At 39.6% G+C, this 17,233-nt stretch overlaps 1 protein-coding gene across 1 annotated transcript; it reads right to left on the reverse strand.

The window, feature by feature from the left end:
• Nucleotides 1–4,940: 4,940 nt before the first annotated feature.
• On the reverse strand, nt 4,941–13,208 carry LOC125178833 (transcriptional repressor CTCF-like). The gene is made up of 3 exons (XM_047883526.1): nt 13,094–13,208; nt 11,987–12,692; nt 4,941–5,014 (listed from the first exon to the last, which is right to left on the reverse strand). The coding sequence occupies exons 1-3, from the start codon at nt 13,166–13,168 to the stop codon at nt 4,941–4,943; spliced, it is 855 nt and encodes a 284-aa protein (XP_047739482.1). The 5' UTR covers nt 13,169–13,208.
• Nucleotides 13,209–17,233: the final 4,025 nt, after the last annotated feature.

Genomic DNA, 17,233 nt, shown 5'->3' on the forward strand with positions numbered 1-17,233 from the left:
GTTTCTCTTTGCTGAAGTGTTCAAACTGGGAAAGCAAATAAAACACCTACGTATTTCAAAGTATTAAAATAACGACATGGTATAATAATCATAACTGGCATCAGAAATGGACCCGAAATATCACATTCTGTCACTTGAACTATATTAAGACGGAGACCTCTCCCCTTCCTCCAACCCTTACCTGCATCCCTCTCTCTTACCCGTCTACCCCCACTCCCCATGCAATGTTCGGCCTGAACAGCTGCTTGGTGCGGCGCCCGGCCGCCAATGCCATGTAGCAGCGCCCTAACAGCGCCGTATTCCATCTCTACCAGGCTGTTGGAGATTTTCTCTATTTTAGCCATGGCACAGCGCTGTTTCAGAGATAACTGGCCGGTTACTGTTTCACGGCTCCGTCCGGCTAAAGCGCAACAGACTCGGCCAAGCCCTGCGCCGGTACCGTCTCAAAATTTTAATTAGGTACCATCACTTCTTACACGGGCCGTAAGCCTTACTCTCCGCAGACCACGCCGGATCAGCGTAAACCTGCTCAGCTCCACACTTGACTGGCGTGATCCCGCCGCACTCCAAGGGCAGAAACGCATCTGGCCCAACTATTAAGCCATGCCTCGGCTCTCCCCCTTTCGCAGCCAGCAGAAGGCTTTTCTCGATTCTCGTTGTCCGATCAGTGATGCGCCTGGCGCGATAGAGATAGGATATACACTACACGAGCTGTTCTTCAAGCAGTCCGTCTGAGTACGTTATTCGTGCGTATTGCGTTGTTGGAAACTTCTTATATGCCTTCCACGAAACTTCTTATATGCCGTCCTATGAGATGAGGTGAACAAACAGTAAATTCAACAGTGATATAAATGAAGATACTGGACAATCTAGATGCTATGCCCAATAAAACAAGTCGCAATGGGTGTAACGAGGTTGTGGCACTTCCCAGCTCTCAAGAGCCCACTGGGAACTATCCAGAGAAGATCTTGGATCGTTCGGTCCCGAAGACAGCCCGCTCTAGACCCGCAACCCAATAGAGGCCGATTAAGTTCACTGGGAATACAGCAGAAAAGTGGCGCATTCAGTCAACTAGGCCTAGAAATGGGTTGTTCACGGGAGGACTGCTTCGCAACGACTGACCTAAGGCACAGTTTTGTATCTCGTGAGAATGATTACGAGTTGTTGCCATATAAGATAAAACTTACAACCTTACAGTCCCTATATACAGGGTGAACCAGAATTAACTGACCCTTTTAATTTGTTAATAAATAAAAAATTAAGAACGTTATGAAGTTGAAACTTGTTTTATTTAAAAGAAGAACATTTTTATGGTAATATTGTATCCTAGTTAAAATATCGTATCCTATTACAATATTTTATTATTGTATTAGTTAAAATATTTATTATGTATTAATAATATGTATTAGTTAAAATAATGTATGTAATATTGTATCCTAGTTAGTTATTGTATCCTAAAAACTAGGATACAATATTACCATAAAAATGTTCTTCTTTTAAATAAAACAAGTTTCAACTTCATATCGTTCTTAGTTTTTTATTTATTAACAAATTAAAAGGGTCAGTTAATTCTGGTTCACGCTGTATAATAGTTAATATTGAATCCACGTATATCCTGGGTCTTCAGCTGCATTTTAATTTTTCAAGCGTACGAATTTGTTTGATGTTTTAGGAAGCATTCATATGATGCATGACCATGATTCACCACCACGACTTCTTCTGACTCATTTATAAAACTGATATTCAAATATCCATTAAAATGATTGGATAACTTTTTGTTAAATATTCGCATGAGTATAATTATTCTAAAATATATTTATTAGCATGCATTAGAACTCGCGTATTTCCGACATGACAGTATTGCGTTAAATGATTTATCTATAAAATCTATCTTGCGCCTCGGAATCAACTCGTCTCTAGTAGTAAATCTCAGCAGAATTTGTACGAAGTTAGCTTTACATTAGCCATTACTTTGAATATTAAAACTACTCGCATAACTACGGGACGCTTACTGTTACTGCGTCAGGATCATAATAACAATATATTGCACTGATTAGAGGATACATGACTACATGCCCCCTAAGTAATATAATCATTTTATTCATCGTCACCAAACCTGTCGCAGCAAAGAATTATTAGGTCATTTATTCAATAAATTAATTCCGATTTCGGTGCACGCGTTGTATTTAACTCATTCCTTGGTGCTCAAGCTGAGAGAATATGTAGAAACAACTTCCAAGCGCAATGAAAAATTTTGTCATTAGCAACACAAAGAAATAGATCAAATTGGTAAGATTTTCCAGGAAGACCCATTTCTTCTCAACCTGTTCTCAAACCTGCGACATGCATGATCAGTTATCAGATGAGAACAAAAAATGCCGCATCGCTCCGTTGTTTAATTGGTCATCTGTGTATGCGCCAGATGAAGTAATGCATACGCAACTAGTCGGATATTTAACTGTTCTATATTATTTGTTCTAAAATTTTTCTTGATTTCATAGTCATGTGTTCGCTCTCAAAGATATATTCTACAATCTACATTTTCCTTTATCTTGAACATTTTGATCGTCCTGCGTTTCTATATTCTTGAACACTTGAACATTATCTGACATACGCATTACTCACATTTAACACCTTTAGGCGATATCCTACATGTGAACGTTGTACATATGCATCGACTAACATAAATGTAAACATCAATTATAACTACATTACTTTAAGCAGCAAGGGAATTATGTACATATTGATGAACCACTCTTCTTCATTTCTGCCAAGTTAAACAAAAAATAATTAGAGAATTAAGACAGCCATTCAAGATCTTGTATTATTTGCATAGCAATCTATCGGCAAATGCGTCGTCACTAACCCGACAACATGTCAGCTAAGTTTTGTTTTTAATGAATTCATTTACGGCTCATTTGGAACTTCTTCATTTGAATCATATATATATATCTTCGCACATAATAATGTGCAGAATTTTGATTTACCTCCTGACTGTTAGAAGATAAATCTGAGAAGATAAAAATATATGAAGGTTTTAATGGTGCCTTTAAGTCGATTGGTTACTTGGCTGAAAAGAGAAGAAACTCGAGTGCTTTGATTGCGTTCCAAGTCAAGTAACTTTACAACAGAACGCAGGCTGATGGAATAGCATTAGCAGACACTAGACGCTCAATATTCTTGCTTTTGGTAAGCGCAATAATATTGAGCGTTTATTGACCATATTTTATGGTTGCGCAAGCACGTTCAGATATGTTCAAATATATTGTACTAACCGCCCTGGGATGAATTTTATGAAGACAAGATTTTGAGTAAAAATTCATTGCGTTCGGTGTTTATTATTGTGGTCGCATTTAATTTATTGGGTTTTTAATATATGCTACTTTTTTAATACGTCTTATTCCTCACCATTCTAGCACTTTTCTCAATACCATCTCATGAGCGCATAATAAATCCATTCATTTCGGCATACTGCTAATAATCCTCAATTTTCTGCACAGAGCTAAGAATATTATGCAAGTTAACATATAACAGGAGCAGAGCTGGGCAGCGCTACTTTGAAATGTAATTTTAACTTCTGTTTTTTTTCTTATGACTCCAAACTTATTATATTATTAATTTATTATTAACTAATTAAATTAATTAATTATTATTATTAATTTTCTTACTGTATTTGTGTTCTAGATTTATCGAACTGACGATGGAGCTGGTCTCTGAAACGTTTTCAATAGAGAAATGCTGAATTTTTGTGGAGTTTTCTTCGCTTTTAAATTTCTAGTGAATCTGCGATTCAAGCAATTTAGTGACATTATTACTAATGATATTAGACCTGCCAGGCATGGAATATATCTACTTGGCAAGCTGCGACTGAATTTTTGGAGCCATGGTTTTATGGATTTTCCAGCCGTGATTCCATTTCTTTGAGCCTTGAATANATGAAACGTTTATGTTGACTTGTTTACATTATGATGATTATGTTTTGCAGGATATTTTGGTGGGAATGTTAAAGCAATAATGCTGATTATGAAGTGGATTGTTTTATGAGTCCTCCAGTGTCATCTGGAGTGGTGGAGACTGGTACCAAGTGGTGAGTTGGTTGTGATGATGAAGAGCGGTGGTGCAGTTTCTGGCGATTTTGTTGTTGAAGACTCAGACCCTGACAGTGAAATTCCCCTTGAGGCTACCCCTGCCGTTTCTGCTTAAAAGCACAAGAACTGTAACTCATGCGGTTCAAGTGAGAGTCTTCCTGGCAGTAGAGCAAAACACTCAGCTGCGATTAGCAGAAAGTTACCAGGTGCACCTCTGCACCAGTAAATGAACATCCAAATGGCAGTCAATTTTAAGTAAAGACAAAACTATTACTATTATCAAATTCAACTTTGCAGAGTGCTGATGCTGGCCAGACCATCTTGGTGAAGCCTCAGGGACCTAATGCTCTGAATTTTCTGAAGGACCCAATTGGCCTTGCCCAGGGTATCAAGAACTCAATTTTTGGAAAAGTTAGCAATTTGAATGTGCGCACTAATACTCGGTGCCAACTAATTACCTTAGAAACACCCTCTTTTATAGGAAATCAGATGTCCAACTTTCTATCTGTGTGCATAATTGGAAAATGGGCAGTTTGATTCTACCAGTTTGGATCAGATATCCGTGTGTGTGGAGTTCTGGGTCCAATCGATCCCAGTGTGGGCATAGAAGATATATTGGAAATTACTAATGCTGGAGACTGTCATTACCAGCATCACTAGGCTCATCAGATCTCAAAATGGAATACGTACGTGAGTCATCAGCTCCTTTCACGTTAACATTTGAGGGACAGACATTGCCTAGTCAGATCAGAATTGGATATGTATCCTACCCAGTAAGAGCATTTGTGGCTGCTTCTTTGAGATTTTACAGATGCCAAAGATTGGGACATTTAGCAAAGGGTTGTAATTCTCCTAGAAGGTGTCTTCTAGTTGCTGGACCTCATGAGCACACAGTTTGTAAGTCAGCTGAGAAGCAAGGGATCCAACTGCAAGGGATCCCACACTGCAAATTCTCAAGAGTGCCCTTTCAGTGTGAAAGCCATTTCAGTTGAAAAGCTGCATGCCACTGGTTATACATATGCTCAGGCTGGTAAAAAAGTCGAGTTGTCAGTACAAAGACAGGCTCAGTTGATGTTCATCAATCCCCAGGCAGTTACTCAGGTCTTCACACCAAGCAGTCTCAGCCTCTTGTGGGTCAACATGCTCACTCTGGCTCCACAGATGTTGCTGCAAAAACTCAAGGGAGTGAGAGTGCCTTTGCAGACTTAAGAAGGATCATGAAGGGGGAGCTGGCTTCTAGCGAGAAACGACTGGACGATAGTATTTGTGCATCACTTACTGGGTTTTCTATTAAATTGGGTCAATTCATGAATAAAGTGTTCAAGCTGAATCTACTGAGTGAGGGTACAAAGGAGAGATCTCTGCTCCTCATTAGTCTCCTGAGAAATGCCTTTGGACAGGAAGTTAGTGAAACTCTGCAGAGGAAGTGGCTACCTGCCAACAAGGATGCATCATGACCAAGTTTTGAGTGTGTGTCCAGAAGTCTGTGTCTCCACCTTGAAGCCCAAGAATACAGCTGATCAAGCATCTGTTAAAAAATTGACCTCTCCACCTGGGCAGTCTTTCTCACAGTTGACTCGTGTTGTAACCAAGATAAGTGGAAGAGCTAAAGAGGGGCGAAGGCAAGATTGCAAGCAGTTCAATAACAATGAGCTATATAATAACAATGAGCTATACATTAAAATCCCAGCAACTTGCCATTACAGAAGAGAATTGGGTATGGAAATGGTTCAATTAAATTGTCATGGTTTACGTGGAAAACTCACAGAAATTAAACTTTATCTGTACAATGAACACCAGATGTGGTCTGTCTCTGTGAAACATGGGTAAGAGTGCATGGACCATCTTTTGTAGGGTATTCCACTTTATAGTCACATTGGGAAAATGCATTAAGGGGAGGTATGGCCATTTTAGTTCGAAGAGATATTGCAAGACTACAATTTGATCTTCCACAATTCCCTAAAGGTGCAAATCTAGAATACAGCTGGGGAATTTTCTTTGGCTCTGAAAGCTCAGAAAAATACTGCTCCCGGACATGACACACAGCTGGGGAATTTTCTTTGGCTCTGAAAGCTCAGAAAAATACTGCTCCCGGACATGACACAATCATGAATATTTTCTTCTTGAAGGCATCACCTTTGTTCAGGAAGGAGCTGTTATCTCCTATGAACACAGGTTGGATTTCTGGCTTTGTTCCAGACACGTGGAAGCATGGAATAGTTGTGTCCATCCCCAAGTCAGGAAAGCCACAAGAACAAGTGAACGGGTATCGACCCATCACTCTTCTTCCTTGCATGGGGAAACTCATGGAGCGTATGGTCAGACGTCGCCTGGAATATACCGTGGAAAGACAAAACCTTTTCTCTTCACTTCAGCTCGGTTTTCGAAAAGGAAAAAGCACAATTGATGCTCCGCACCTAATAAAGAATGCCATTACTGCACTGAACATAACTAAATGCCATTACTGTCTGGACATATAGGGAGCATTTGACAGTGTGTGGCATAATGGACTGTTTTTCAAACTGCATGGTATTGCAGTGGGAGACCAGATGTTGGCCTGGTTGCATAACTATTTTCAAAATAGAACTATTCAGGTGCAGGTTGGAACAAGCAAATCAGTGTCAAAGCCTGTGAGAGTTGGAGTCCCGTAGGGTGCTGTACTGTCGCCAACATTTTTCAATGTGATGCTGCATGATCTCCCAATTTCTCCTCATGTGAAGCTGGTTGGTTATGCTGATGACATAACACTATTTGTGAATGGGCATTCCCCAATCGAGATACAAGGATGCATGCAGCGGTATCTTGATGAGATTGGCGAGTGGTGCACGCGCTGGCAGTTTAAGCTTAACCCAGCCAAGTGTTCTTACCGGATCTTCACGTCTCGTCGTGCTGCTCCAGCTGTATCGCTTCGTGTATGCAACAGAAATATCCAGTATGTGGAGCACCAGAAGGTGTTGGGATTTTATTTGATCCTCCTCATCTTACCTTAAGGAACATATTAGACAAACCCACACAGCCTGTTTGAAAAGGTTACAATTCCTTAGAGCACTTAGTTCAGTGAAATGGGGTGCCTCACGAGAGCTACTGCGAAGAATATATGTGGCATTCATACGAAGTAAAATGGAATATGGTGCTACAATTTTAGGGAATATCGCAAAGTCTTTATTGAACCGCATTGAAACCATTCGAAACTCGGAACTCAAATACATCCTGGGGGCTCATCGTACAACGCCTGTGCTATCCTTACAAGTTGAAAGTTTTATTTCCCCTTTGCAACTTAGATTTCTTTGCCTATTCATGAAATGGACTCTCAGGTATATGTACATGCCTGCAGGGGACCAGGTGGCATCTATGCTGGGATTCTTGGATCAGGGAAACCTTCTACCCACACCTTTCATTGTCAGAGCATGTCAAAGCTTTCAGGAGTTGAACCTACCGTCCATACAGCGAGTTCCAACATCGCTAATGTCTGCTATTCCTCCCCATGTAGATCTTTCCTCCAGCATCTGCGTGGATTTACTGAATTCTGCCGTCAACTCAATACCACCCCAATTTACACAGAATTGCTTTCAAGACTTCTGGAAGCAGCATTATCCTCAACATCTGCAGATCATTACTGATGGATCACGGACTACCACTGGATCTGTCTCCGCTGGCCCATATGTGCCATCAACCCAACTAGCCACTGGGTGGTGGCTGAATCCAATGCATACTGTACTGGGTGCCGAACTTTTTTGCTATATACAAGGCTGTGCAGCTTGCCATCATGGACATGTCTCTACAGAATAAGCCAGATCTGATCTTGTCTGATTCTCGAGCAATACTGAAGTTAATTTCTTCCACTTATGGTGGCTGTTATAGATAGATTGTACTTCTAATTCAAAAATTGATGCAAATTAAGGGGCTAGATAGCGTGGTGATGTGCTGGATCTATGGTCACAGCCAGATTCTTGGAAATGAAATTGCTGACAGAATTGCCAATCTTGCGCACTCAAACGATCGCTCTGCAAGATCCACTTTATGCTTTGAGGAGTGGCTACGAGTGCTGAAATCCAAATTTTTTGAACATTGGGCATCCTGGTAGTCACAAGAAGTGCAGGCCTCAGGAAAAGGAGCCTTCAGGCTTGGCCTGGGAGCATCAGTTGATTATGTGGTGTATGGATCTCTACCACGCTCAATGGAATGTGCTGTGGCTTGCCTGCGACTTGGCCATGCTGGAGTGAAGGCTCACTTGGCTCGTTTTAAATTGTCTAACTCCAGTATGTGTCCTACGTGCAATACTGAGGACACTATTAATCATTTCATCGTGCAGTGTTCGCTCTACACAAACCAGAGGAGGGAGTTTCACGCCAACTTGGAAAATCTTTCACTTCCTTGGAACCTTGTATCAGCTCTTGGTGGGGGAGATATCCCTCAGAAAACAAGCACAGCAGTAATTCGTCGGCTAGGACAATACCTGCTGAGCTGCAGCATGGTAAACACCCTATGAAGATTCCCAGATGAAGATGACCAGTAACTAATTCTTTGCCTCTTCTTTCACACAACAAACATGGGCTGGTGAGAATTAAACAGTGGAAAGATAAGTGACAAGAGGAAAAAGGCTCAGATAAAATCGAGTTGTGCCCAGACTGGAAGGTGTGAATTCTTCGTACCCAAAGTCTTAAAAATAATTAAAAAAACGGAAAAGGCCTACATATGAGGGATGCTTGTAAATTAAAAAGTATCATTGTACATAGTGGCTTAAAATCAAGGGAGTAGTGGCTTAAAATCAAGAGGACAATTTGCCAATCATTTTGCATTGTGAAAACACATGAAAATGTTAGCAAAAGTATGGCCGAGTGGAAGGCTTATTCCCCAACCATCAATTTGTCTATAAAAGTTGCCAGCAAATACAAAAAATGAGTTTAAAACAGATAATTAAAGAAGAGATTTTAAAAAGTTGCGGTTTAAACCCATGACTCTGTCAATGACTCTTTTAAACAAAGAATTGAGGCAGGACATGGCTACTCTTACTCAAACAACTTGCACTTCAGGCATTGGAGGTTTGCAAATACCCCGTAGCAGGAAACTCCTGCTTCCTTGTAAATTTAATGAAAATTGGTCTTCCCACAACACAGTAGGCATAAATATTATAATACCCAATTATAATAAATAATTATCAACAATTAATTATATTGAACACAGGTGGAACAACTAACTGCATTGCGGAAGCTGAGCTGTGCGTGGGTTGACCTTGTGTTAGTTTAAGTATGCCTCACGTGAGCTCGTGAGGTTGTTAGGTCCCTCTTCTCCTGACTATAACATATAGCTAGGCTCGAAGGAAGCTAACAACATCTGCAGCATGGCACAATACTTCCTTTCCTACCCTTAAGCATGAAGGGAAAATTACCTCATATTATTAGTGGAAAAACATCCCTCCTAGTCTGCGCTGCCACAAATAAATTTTCCAAACTGCAACTTTCAATGCGTGTGGCATTGGGGGTGCATATCAGATCTTTATGAGAATTATATGGTTCTTGCTAATCTTCTAACATCACTCTAGTAGGAGATTAAGCAACAGAATTCTTTAAATTTGACATAGTGGGTTTCAGAATTGCTGGATTCTGAAAATTTGGGGAACATCTATCCAGGCATTGTGGGAGATAAGCTGCTACGCACAATAGTTCAAGCTGCTACTAAAGCCAAATTTGAGCAATCAAATACAATCAAGAAATGAGGACCCTGTATATCGTAGATCAATTGCGCTGTCCAGTTTGAAGGGTTGAATAAAAGCCACCATAATATGGGGTAAATTTTATTCCATTTGCAAAATACCCATAATTTGAAATCAGTCCTGAAGCATCAAAATTCAGAATAAATTGATCCTGATTTATGAAAAAGAAATTTTTATGAAAACAAGAAACATGCAAATATAACATTACTAATTTTGAGGAATGCATCAAAATGTTGGAGCTGGTTCAGTAACACTTAATCTTATTCAGTAAAATATGCCTAGAAAACATAGGATAATTTTTGACACCAACAAATAATATTAAATTTAATTAATCGAAGTCGTCGTGAGTCATGCACGGTTACTGAACTACTGAAAAAGTCAATCTTTTGTGCAACAATACAGAAGTAGTAACCTCCAGGAGCATGACTCTGGCAGTTACAACACCAACAGCTTCCTGCTCCTCAAAATGGCTTCAAGAAAAATGGTTGATGATATTCCAATGAAGTATAGCATTCAGTCCTCAAAAAAGCGAGATAATTTGTTGTTTTCTTTCATATGCACGTTGCATCAAGTGACAGCGACCTTCAAGAGACATTGAACAGCTGAGCCCCCTGTGCTTGGTGACAGCAAGTGCCTTGGATTCGGTGCGCTACATAGCTAGGTCATGTTGTCTCTAAGGATTAAATGTGCAGCACTTGATTCCTATGTCCAGCTCACTTCATCCACATGCACCTTTGCAGTTTTGCCAATGAAGTAGATTCTGATGGGGCATGAAAAGTAGATGAAAAAAATAAATTTTTGACACATCACACTGTGTCATTGAATGGAATTTTTCTATTAAATGTTTTTGAAGAAAATGTATTTTCACATTCCCTTTTATGATGCAAGCACAACCACACTCAGAGCACACTGAATATTCCATTCTGTTGGATGATTGAAAAGAGAATGTCTTTTCAAGGCCCCATAGATTTTGTAAGAATAATCACACTTAGAGTACTGAAAAAGGTTTTTCTGTGGAATGATTGTTAAAAAAATGTGTTTTCAAATCCCATTTTGTGGTGCAGGCATAATCACACTAGAAGCACTGAATTAGTTTTTCTGATGAATGTTTGTAAAGAAAATGTGTTTTCAAATTCTCTTTTGTAGTGCAAGCATAATCAAACTTTGAGCAGAAATAGATTTTTCTTTTGAATGTTTGAAAAGAAATTTTTTTTCAAGTCCCATTTCTTGGTGCAAGCATAATCACACTTGGAGCACTGAAAAGGTTTTTGTTGGTTTTTGTTGAATGTTCCTGAATGAAATGCCTTTTCAACTCCCCTTTTGTGGTGCAAGCATAATCCAACTAGGAGCACTGAATTAGTTTTTCTGTTTAATGCTTGCAAAGAAAATGTGTTTTCAATTCACATTTTGTGGTGCAAGCATAATTGCACTCAGAGCACTGCAGAGATTTATCTGCCGAATGCTTGGAAAGGAAATTAATTTTTAAATTCCTTTTTATGGCGCAAGCATAATCCAACTCGAAGCAATGAATTTGGTTTCTGTCGAATATATGTAAATAAAATGACTCCTCAACTCTCCTTTTGTGGTGCAAGCCTAATCACACTCAGAACACTGAAAAGGTTATCCTGTTGACTGTTGTAGAAAAAATGACTTTTCAAGTTCACTGTTGACTTCTCAAGATTTTTCTGTTGAATGCCTGCGTAGAAAATGTCTTTTCAACTCCCATTTTGTGGTGCATGCATAATTTCACTCAGAGCACTGAATAGGTTTTTCTGTTGAATGTTTGTAAATAAAATGTCTTTTCAAGTCCCATTTTGTGGTACAAACATAATCACACTTAGAGCACTGAATTGGCTTTTCTGTTGAATGTTTGTAAAGTAAATGACTTTTCAACTTTCCCTTTGTGGTGCAAGCATAATCACACTTAGGGCACTGAAAAGGTTTTTTGGTGGGATGTTTGTGAAGAAAATGACTTGTCAAGTCGTATTTCGCAGTGCAAGCATAATCACACTTGGAGCACTTAATAGGCTTTACAGTTGAATACCTGCGGAGAAAATGTATTTTCAACTCCCATTTTTTGGTGCATGCATAATCACAATCAGAGCACTGAAAAGGTTTTTCTGATGAATGTTTATGAAGAAAATGACTTTTGAACTCCCATTTTGTGGTGCAAGCATAATCACACTTAGAGCACAGAATAGGTTTTCTGTTGAATGCCTTCGTACAAAATGACTTTTCAACTCATATTTTGATGAGCAGACATAATCACAAATGGAGCACAGCAAAGGTTTTCCCATTGAATGCTTGCGAAGCAAATGACTTTTCAAGTTCCTTTTTGTGGTGCAAGCATAGTCGCACTCAGAGCAACAGAGCTTCTTCACTGACAAATGCTTAGATAAGCAATGCTTGTGCAAGACTTCTTTGCAGCCATCAGCATGTTTACTTTGAGAGTATTTCTGTGCATTTCTTGGTGGAGGCTGTGAGCAAATATGTTGTTCGAGATCAGTATCGTTAGTACACGAATTCAAACAGAAGCGGCTTTTTGATTTACGTCTGCATGAATTTTTGGAGTCAATAAGCACTTGAATTGACTTTCTTGTGGTAGAAGATTGTTCAAAGTCAGGGAGCTGAAAAAATTTGTTAATTGAATGCATAGCATTAATGTGCTGCTGCAGTCCAATCCCTGAATTAGAGGTGTTTTCAGAGAAGCGGTGAGGTCCTGAAGCAGAATTATCTACATCAATGTGATGTGGTAGTTGGCCTACACCTGCAGGCGCTAATGCATGCTGGGAACACCAGGACGCGACGCGTTCCTTAGAGCAGGATGCCTCAGAGGCGTCAGTGTTGCCAGCAGCGTCTCTTGATGCCAGTGCTGACCCAACTTCACCAAACTAATGACAAAAATACCGAGTAAAACAATTTCCCATATAATTAACAGACACAGTAAACTGTTGACTTGCATGTTTGATTTTTAGTAAAACGCATTAGTTGTTGCAACATAAATTGAAAATTGTGACAAATATTGTAAATAATTGGAAACTTCCACCCAGTCTGTTCTGGTTCATGCAAGGATTACTCAGGGTTAATTCTCGGTCTGAGCAAATAACTGAGTTACAATTTCCTGGCCAGATGCTCCATCAGTCAATCAGTACCAGTGCTTATAAAGTCAACTAGTTTATACTTACATACCAATAATATAACAAAATATAGGTGATTTCAGGTAATTTGAAAAATCAGTCAAAAATTTGTTCCATAGTGAAATTTATGGACAGCTAAAATCAAATAAAAATACCTGATTTAACAATGGAGCAGAAATTTTCTGCAAGGAGTTTGGGTGGGCGCCGAGTGGCACAACTGGAGCTTCCATCTTGCATGGCACGCAAGAAGAGAGTGCACGTGCAGGGCTAAGATGTACAGTTGAACAAACCTGTGGGGGGTTTGGATGACAATTTGATGAGGCTATAGTGATGTGTACATTTTATGAAGAGTAATATAATATACTCTAACCAGGGACCAGAACTCTTCCTAGAACTATCTTCAAGTTCTTAATATCTCAACAACACATGAATGTGTTAGCATTGAAACTAGGTTGAAAAAGGCTACTGTGTAGCCCAACCTTCATGTCTTCCTTCAATAATAATCACATTTCATTCTTTGATTAAATTTACTCAATTTAAATTATATTCATTATTTTTGAAGTTAATGAGTGGGTTAATGATCTATTAAGAAGCATTAAAATGTCATTAATATTTCATTAATAATATAGGCTTTGATTTGTCTTTGTTATCTTTTTAATTTTATTGGTGTTATTTGGCTAATTGCATGAATTGATTTTCTTAGATCCCTGGCACATTTACTTCATTTTAATTCATTAGCAATATTGTTAGATAATTAATTTATTTTGTGTTGTTATGGTCATAATTATTTTCAGTGAGTTTATGTTCTCAATTCTGCTTGCAATATTCCTTGATTGATACCCTTGTTTTTTGCTTTATTCGAACCTCATTCAAAGATAACCCTAAGTTTAAAGGTAAAGTCACAACATGAACATGAAGCTGCAATCAGTTTGAAGGAAGTTAATAGTTCTTGCATTTTTAATGTTTTACATCAAATCAGTTTATCAGTCATTCCTGATTTGCACTTTATTCAGTTCTTTCAGTTGCAGTTTCACCTGCTCATCTTCACCTGTCCATGCTCCTTAAATAAAACTAACTTGTCTGTTTTCACTACACTGTCCAAATTAATTTAATCATTAAATTCCCAATTTTGCTAAAATATATGTTCATTTGATATACAGAACTTTATTTCAATTTCATTGTCATTATTTATAGGAACCAGTCTTCCAATATTTTTTATTTAGAGCAGAGTTGTTGCCAATTACCCAATCAAGTAGATAGCAGGTTCACCTCACCTGCGGCACAAGACTTAATAGACCCGGCAACAGCATCACCAATTACTGACTATAAAATGACTTCTCACATCAATGCTTCATAGTGTAAACATTTCAATTGCCTGTTTTCTAGTTATAATAGGTTAAAAAAGTGTCAATTTCAGAAACTAGTGCACACTTGTGTCAAGTTTTTGTTTGGATCACATTGGAATCCACAATTGTTGTAGGCATTTTCATTTGCATCGTATTGACGTTGTTAATAGGGGTAATCTTAGGGCAGGTCAAGCTTGTGTGATTAGCTCAACATTTCTATTTTACAATTTCTTACATTTATTTATTTTCATTTACTGCAAACAGGTTAATTTTTTGTCATATTTAATGCTAAAATTAGTAATAGGTAATACATTTGTGCCTAATATCCCACTATGTTTCCTTGTCTTGTTCAGGTGTTGAATGACCCTATGAACCTAAATTATTGCATGCAAATGAGCTTGTCTTGAGTTAGCAGAAGATTCTGAAAATCACTGCCATCACCAGTTGGTGAGTTGGCTGATTATTCTGTGTGTGATTCAATTAGGTGTTTAATATTGTTTAATATACATGTTTCAGGTTCATGTATTATGGATTTTAGTTCATGTTCATTCTATTGTCATTAATCAATAAATGTTACAATAGTTCTTTTCATTTCTGTCAGCTTAATTAATTTTTAGTGTGATGTGTGTGCTTTTGATAATTACTTTGCTTTCTCAAATTATTTTTGCACTTATGTCCGGTATTGACCGACATCCTCAGCTGTTCATTGATTGTGTGTGCCACCTTCAGTGACATCACACTTGCGGTTCTCTACTGTGCCTTCGGCACCGATAGTCAGTCACTCGCCAGCCACTCTAGCAACACGTTTGCTGGCTGCAGCTAAAGCCTTGCTAATATAGTCACCCCGCTTTGTCACGCGTTCCGTAATATAATATAGTTCACTTAAAGTCAACTCTGTCTTTCAGTCCCCTTGGCTGTCTAAGACTAGACCACTTCTAAGAACCCTGAACCAATAATCTGATAGCATAGCTTAAAGTCAAAACACGAGCTGTGACAGTGGCGCTAACGAACAGATGAGAAGTGAAGTGATTGATTGACAGTGATACTAAATGCAAAATAGCAGTGACTCAGATCTAGAAGACAGCCTAAATATTGGAGTGCGTCCAGTGCGTACCAGAAAAGTGCCCATTAGGTACCCAGACAGGGAACCAAAAGTGGAGATGGAACCCGGTACGCAACCAAGCGCAACATCTACGCCCGCTGCAACGCACGCCGCTGTCGGGCCAACATCGGGATCATCGACGACGGATATGGTAAATAGCCGACCTGCTATGACATACGTTCCGAGCCCGAATGAGATTCCAAACTTTCGTGGTCATGTATTGCAAGGTGAGCCACCGGCATCAGTCGGTACGGCTGAAACGGACGTGAAAACATGGTTGGATCATATGACTATTCATTTTGAATCCACGGGGTTGACTGACGATCGTAGTCGTATCCAGCAATTAGCACAACACACCCATAAAAAAATGGGGTGATGCACGAACGGTCGTAAATAAATACCTTAACGATGATCACTTAGGCTTTACTTTTAAAGAGGTGAAAAAGGACCTCCTACTCACGTACTCAGGAGTCACATGCGTTTCTTTCGTAGACGCCGCCAGGGAGTTCTTCGATGTTGCACACGCCGCGAAACCCGAAAAAATAAACGCTACACAAAACGTTTACGCACTGCGCGACGCAGCCATCAAAGTAGCGAAAACTTTCGTAAACCGCAGCAGTTACAATCCAGCCGTAGAACAACGTCCTCTAGTCGACGTCATCACAGAAGTTGTTTTCGACATGGGTGCCAGCTTAGTCTTCAAGAAGCGCGTCGTCACCGACACCCTCCTAAAACGGACGGCCAATGACCGCGTAGCAAACGTATATTCTGCACTAACGCATCATGTGGTAGCCACAGAAAAAGATATCTACCGAAAAACCCCAGCGAAGAGCGTACATAAATTGTACACCGAGAAACAACCAACAGCAGCAGCAACGAGTTCAACGACCGCCGAGACGACGACTGCAACAAATGCAGCAACAGCGGCCCCGCGAGGTAACCGACGAGGCCGCGGCCGCCGGTCGCGACGTGGTGGCCGAGGATACCGTGGCAGAGGTGGATACCCTGGCCAGCCAACGAACAATCCGACACCGTCAAGAGGAGGATATTTCGGCCAACCAATGAACAATCAAACACCCCCAAGAGGTGGATACAGCACGAGAGGCAGCCACTCAAACAACAATCAACAAGTTGAGTACCGTCGTCTTAATCCTAATGTAAATGTTTGTCGTACTAACACTTATCCCACAGGTTTTTATGTATAAGAGAACCACACTGATGATTCTCACAATGATTGACGCCAGGCGAGAGAGGTAACAAATTGTTCCTCTCGCAAATCCAACAGTGATGATGTAAAATTTTCTTTTGATTGTACTGATGCAAAACTAACGCACATGTGCTCTAAATGTAAGCTAGCAAATAAGCCATGTAAGTGCAATGATCCTATGCAAAAGCACTCTGAGAATAATTTGGTTTTCTCGGATCGAAAAGTGTGTATCGGAGAGAATTCCAGAATGCCTTCGAAAAACATTTTTCCTACCGACTTGACTGAATTGGAATCGGAGAAAGAACTGACGAGTTCTCTAAGTACACTGAGAGAAATTTTTGCCTCCAAAAGCGAGTCATCCACAGAAGTGGGTCATAGTGACCCACTTGCTCCACAACCCGCAGCATAAGCCGCAGCTAAACGGAACATGGGTCAGCGGATCATCGATATGACTCAGTTCGCAAAGTGCCTTCCTTGAACGCGGTTCATATATACGCTCATTGACTCCACTGATATTGCCTTATATTTCGTGATGGTGTTAACATAATTCGTGTGTAAACAGAGAATTAGTGCATTGGCTATAAGTAGAAAGAAAAATATTGACCGTTGTCAATAAATATAGGTAAATATTTACAGGCAG

The sequence above is a fragment of the Hyalella azteca genome, unplaced genomic scaffold (assembly GCF_000764305.2).
Source record: "Hyalella azteca isolate HAZT.00-mixed unplaced genomic scaffold, Hazt_2.0.2 contig13172, whole genome shotgun sequence".
Lineage (NCBI taxonomy): Eukaryota > Metazoa > Arthropoda > Malacostraca > Amphipoda > Hyalellidae > Hyalella > Hyalella azteca.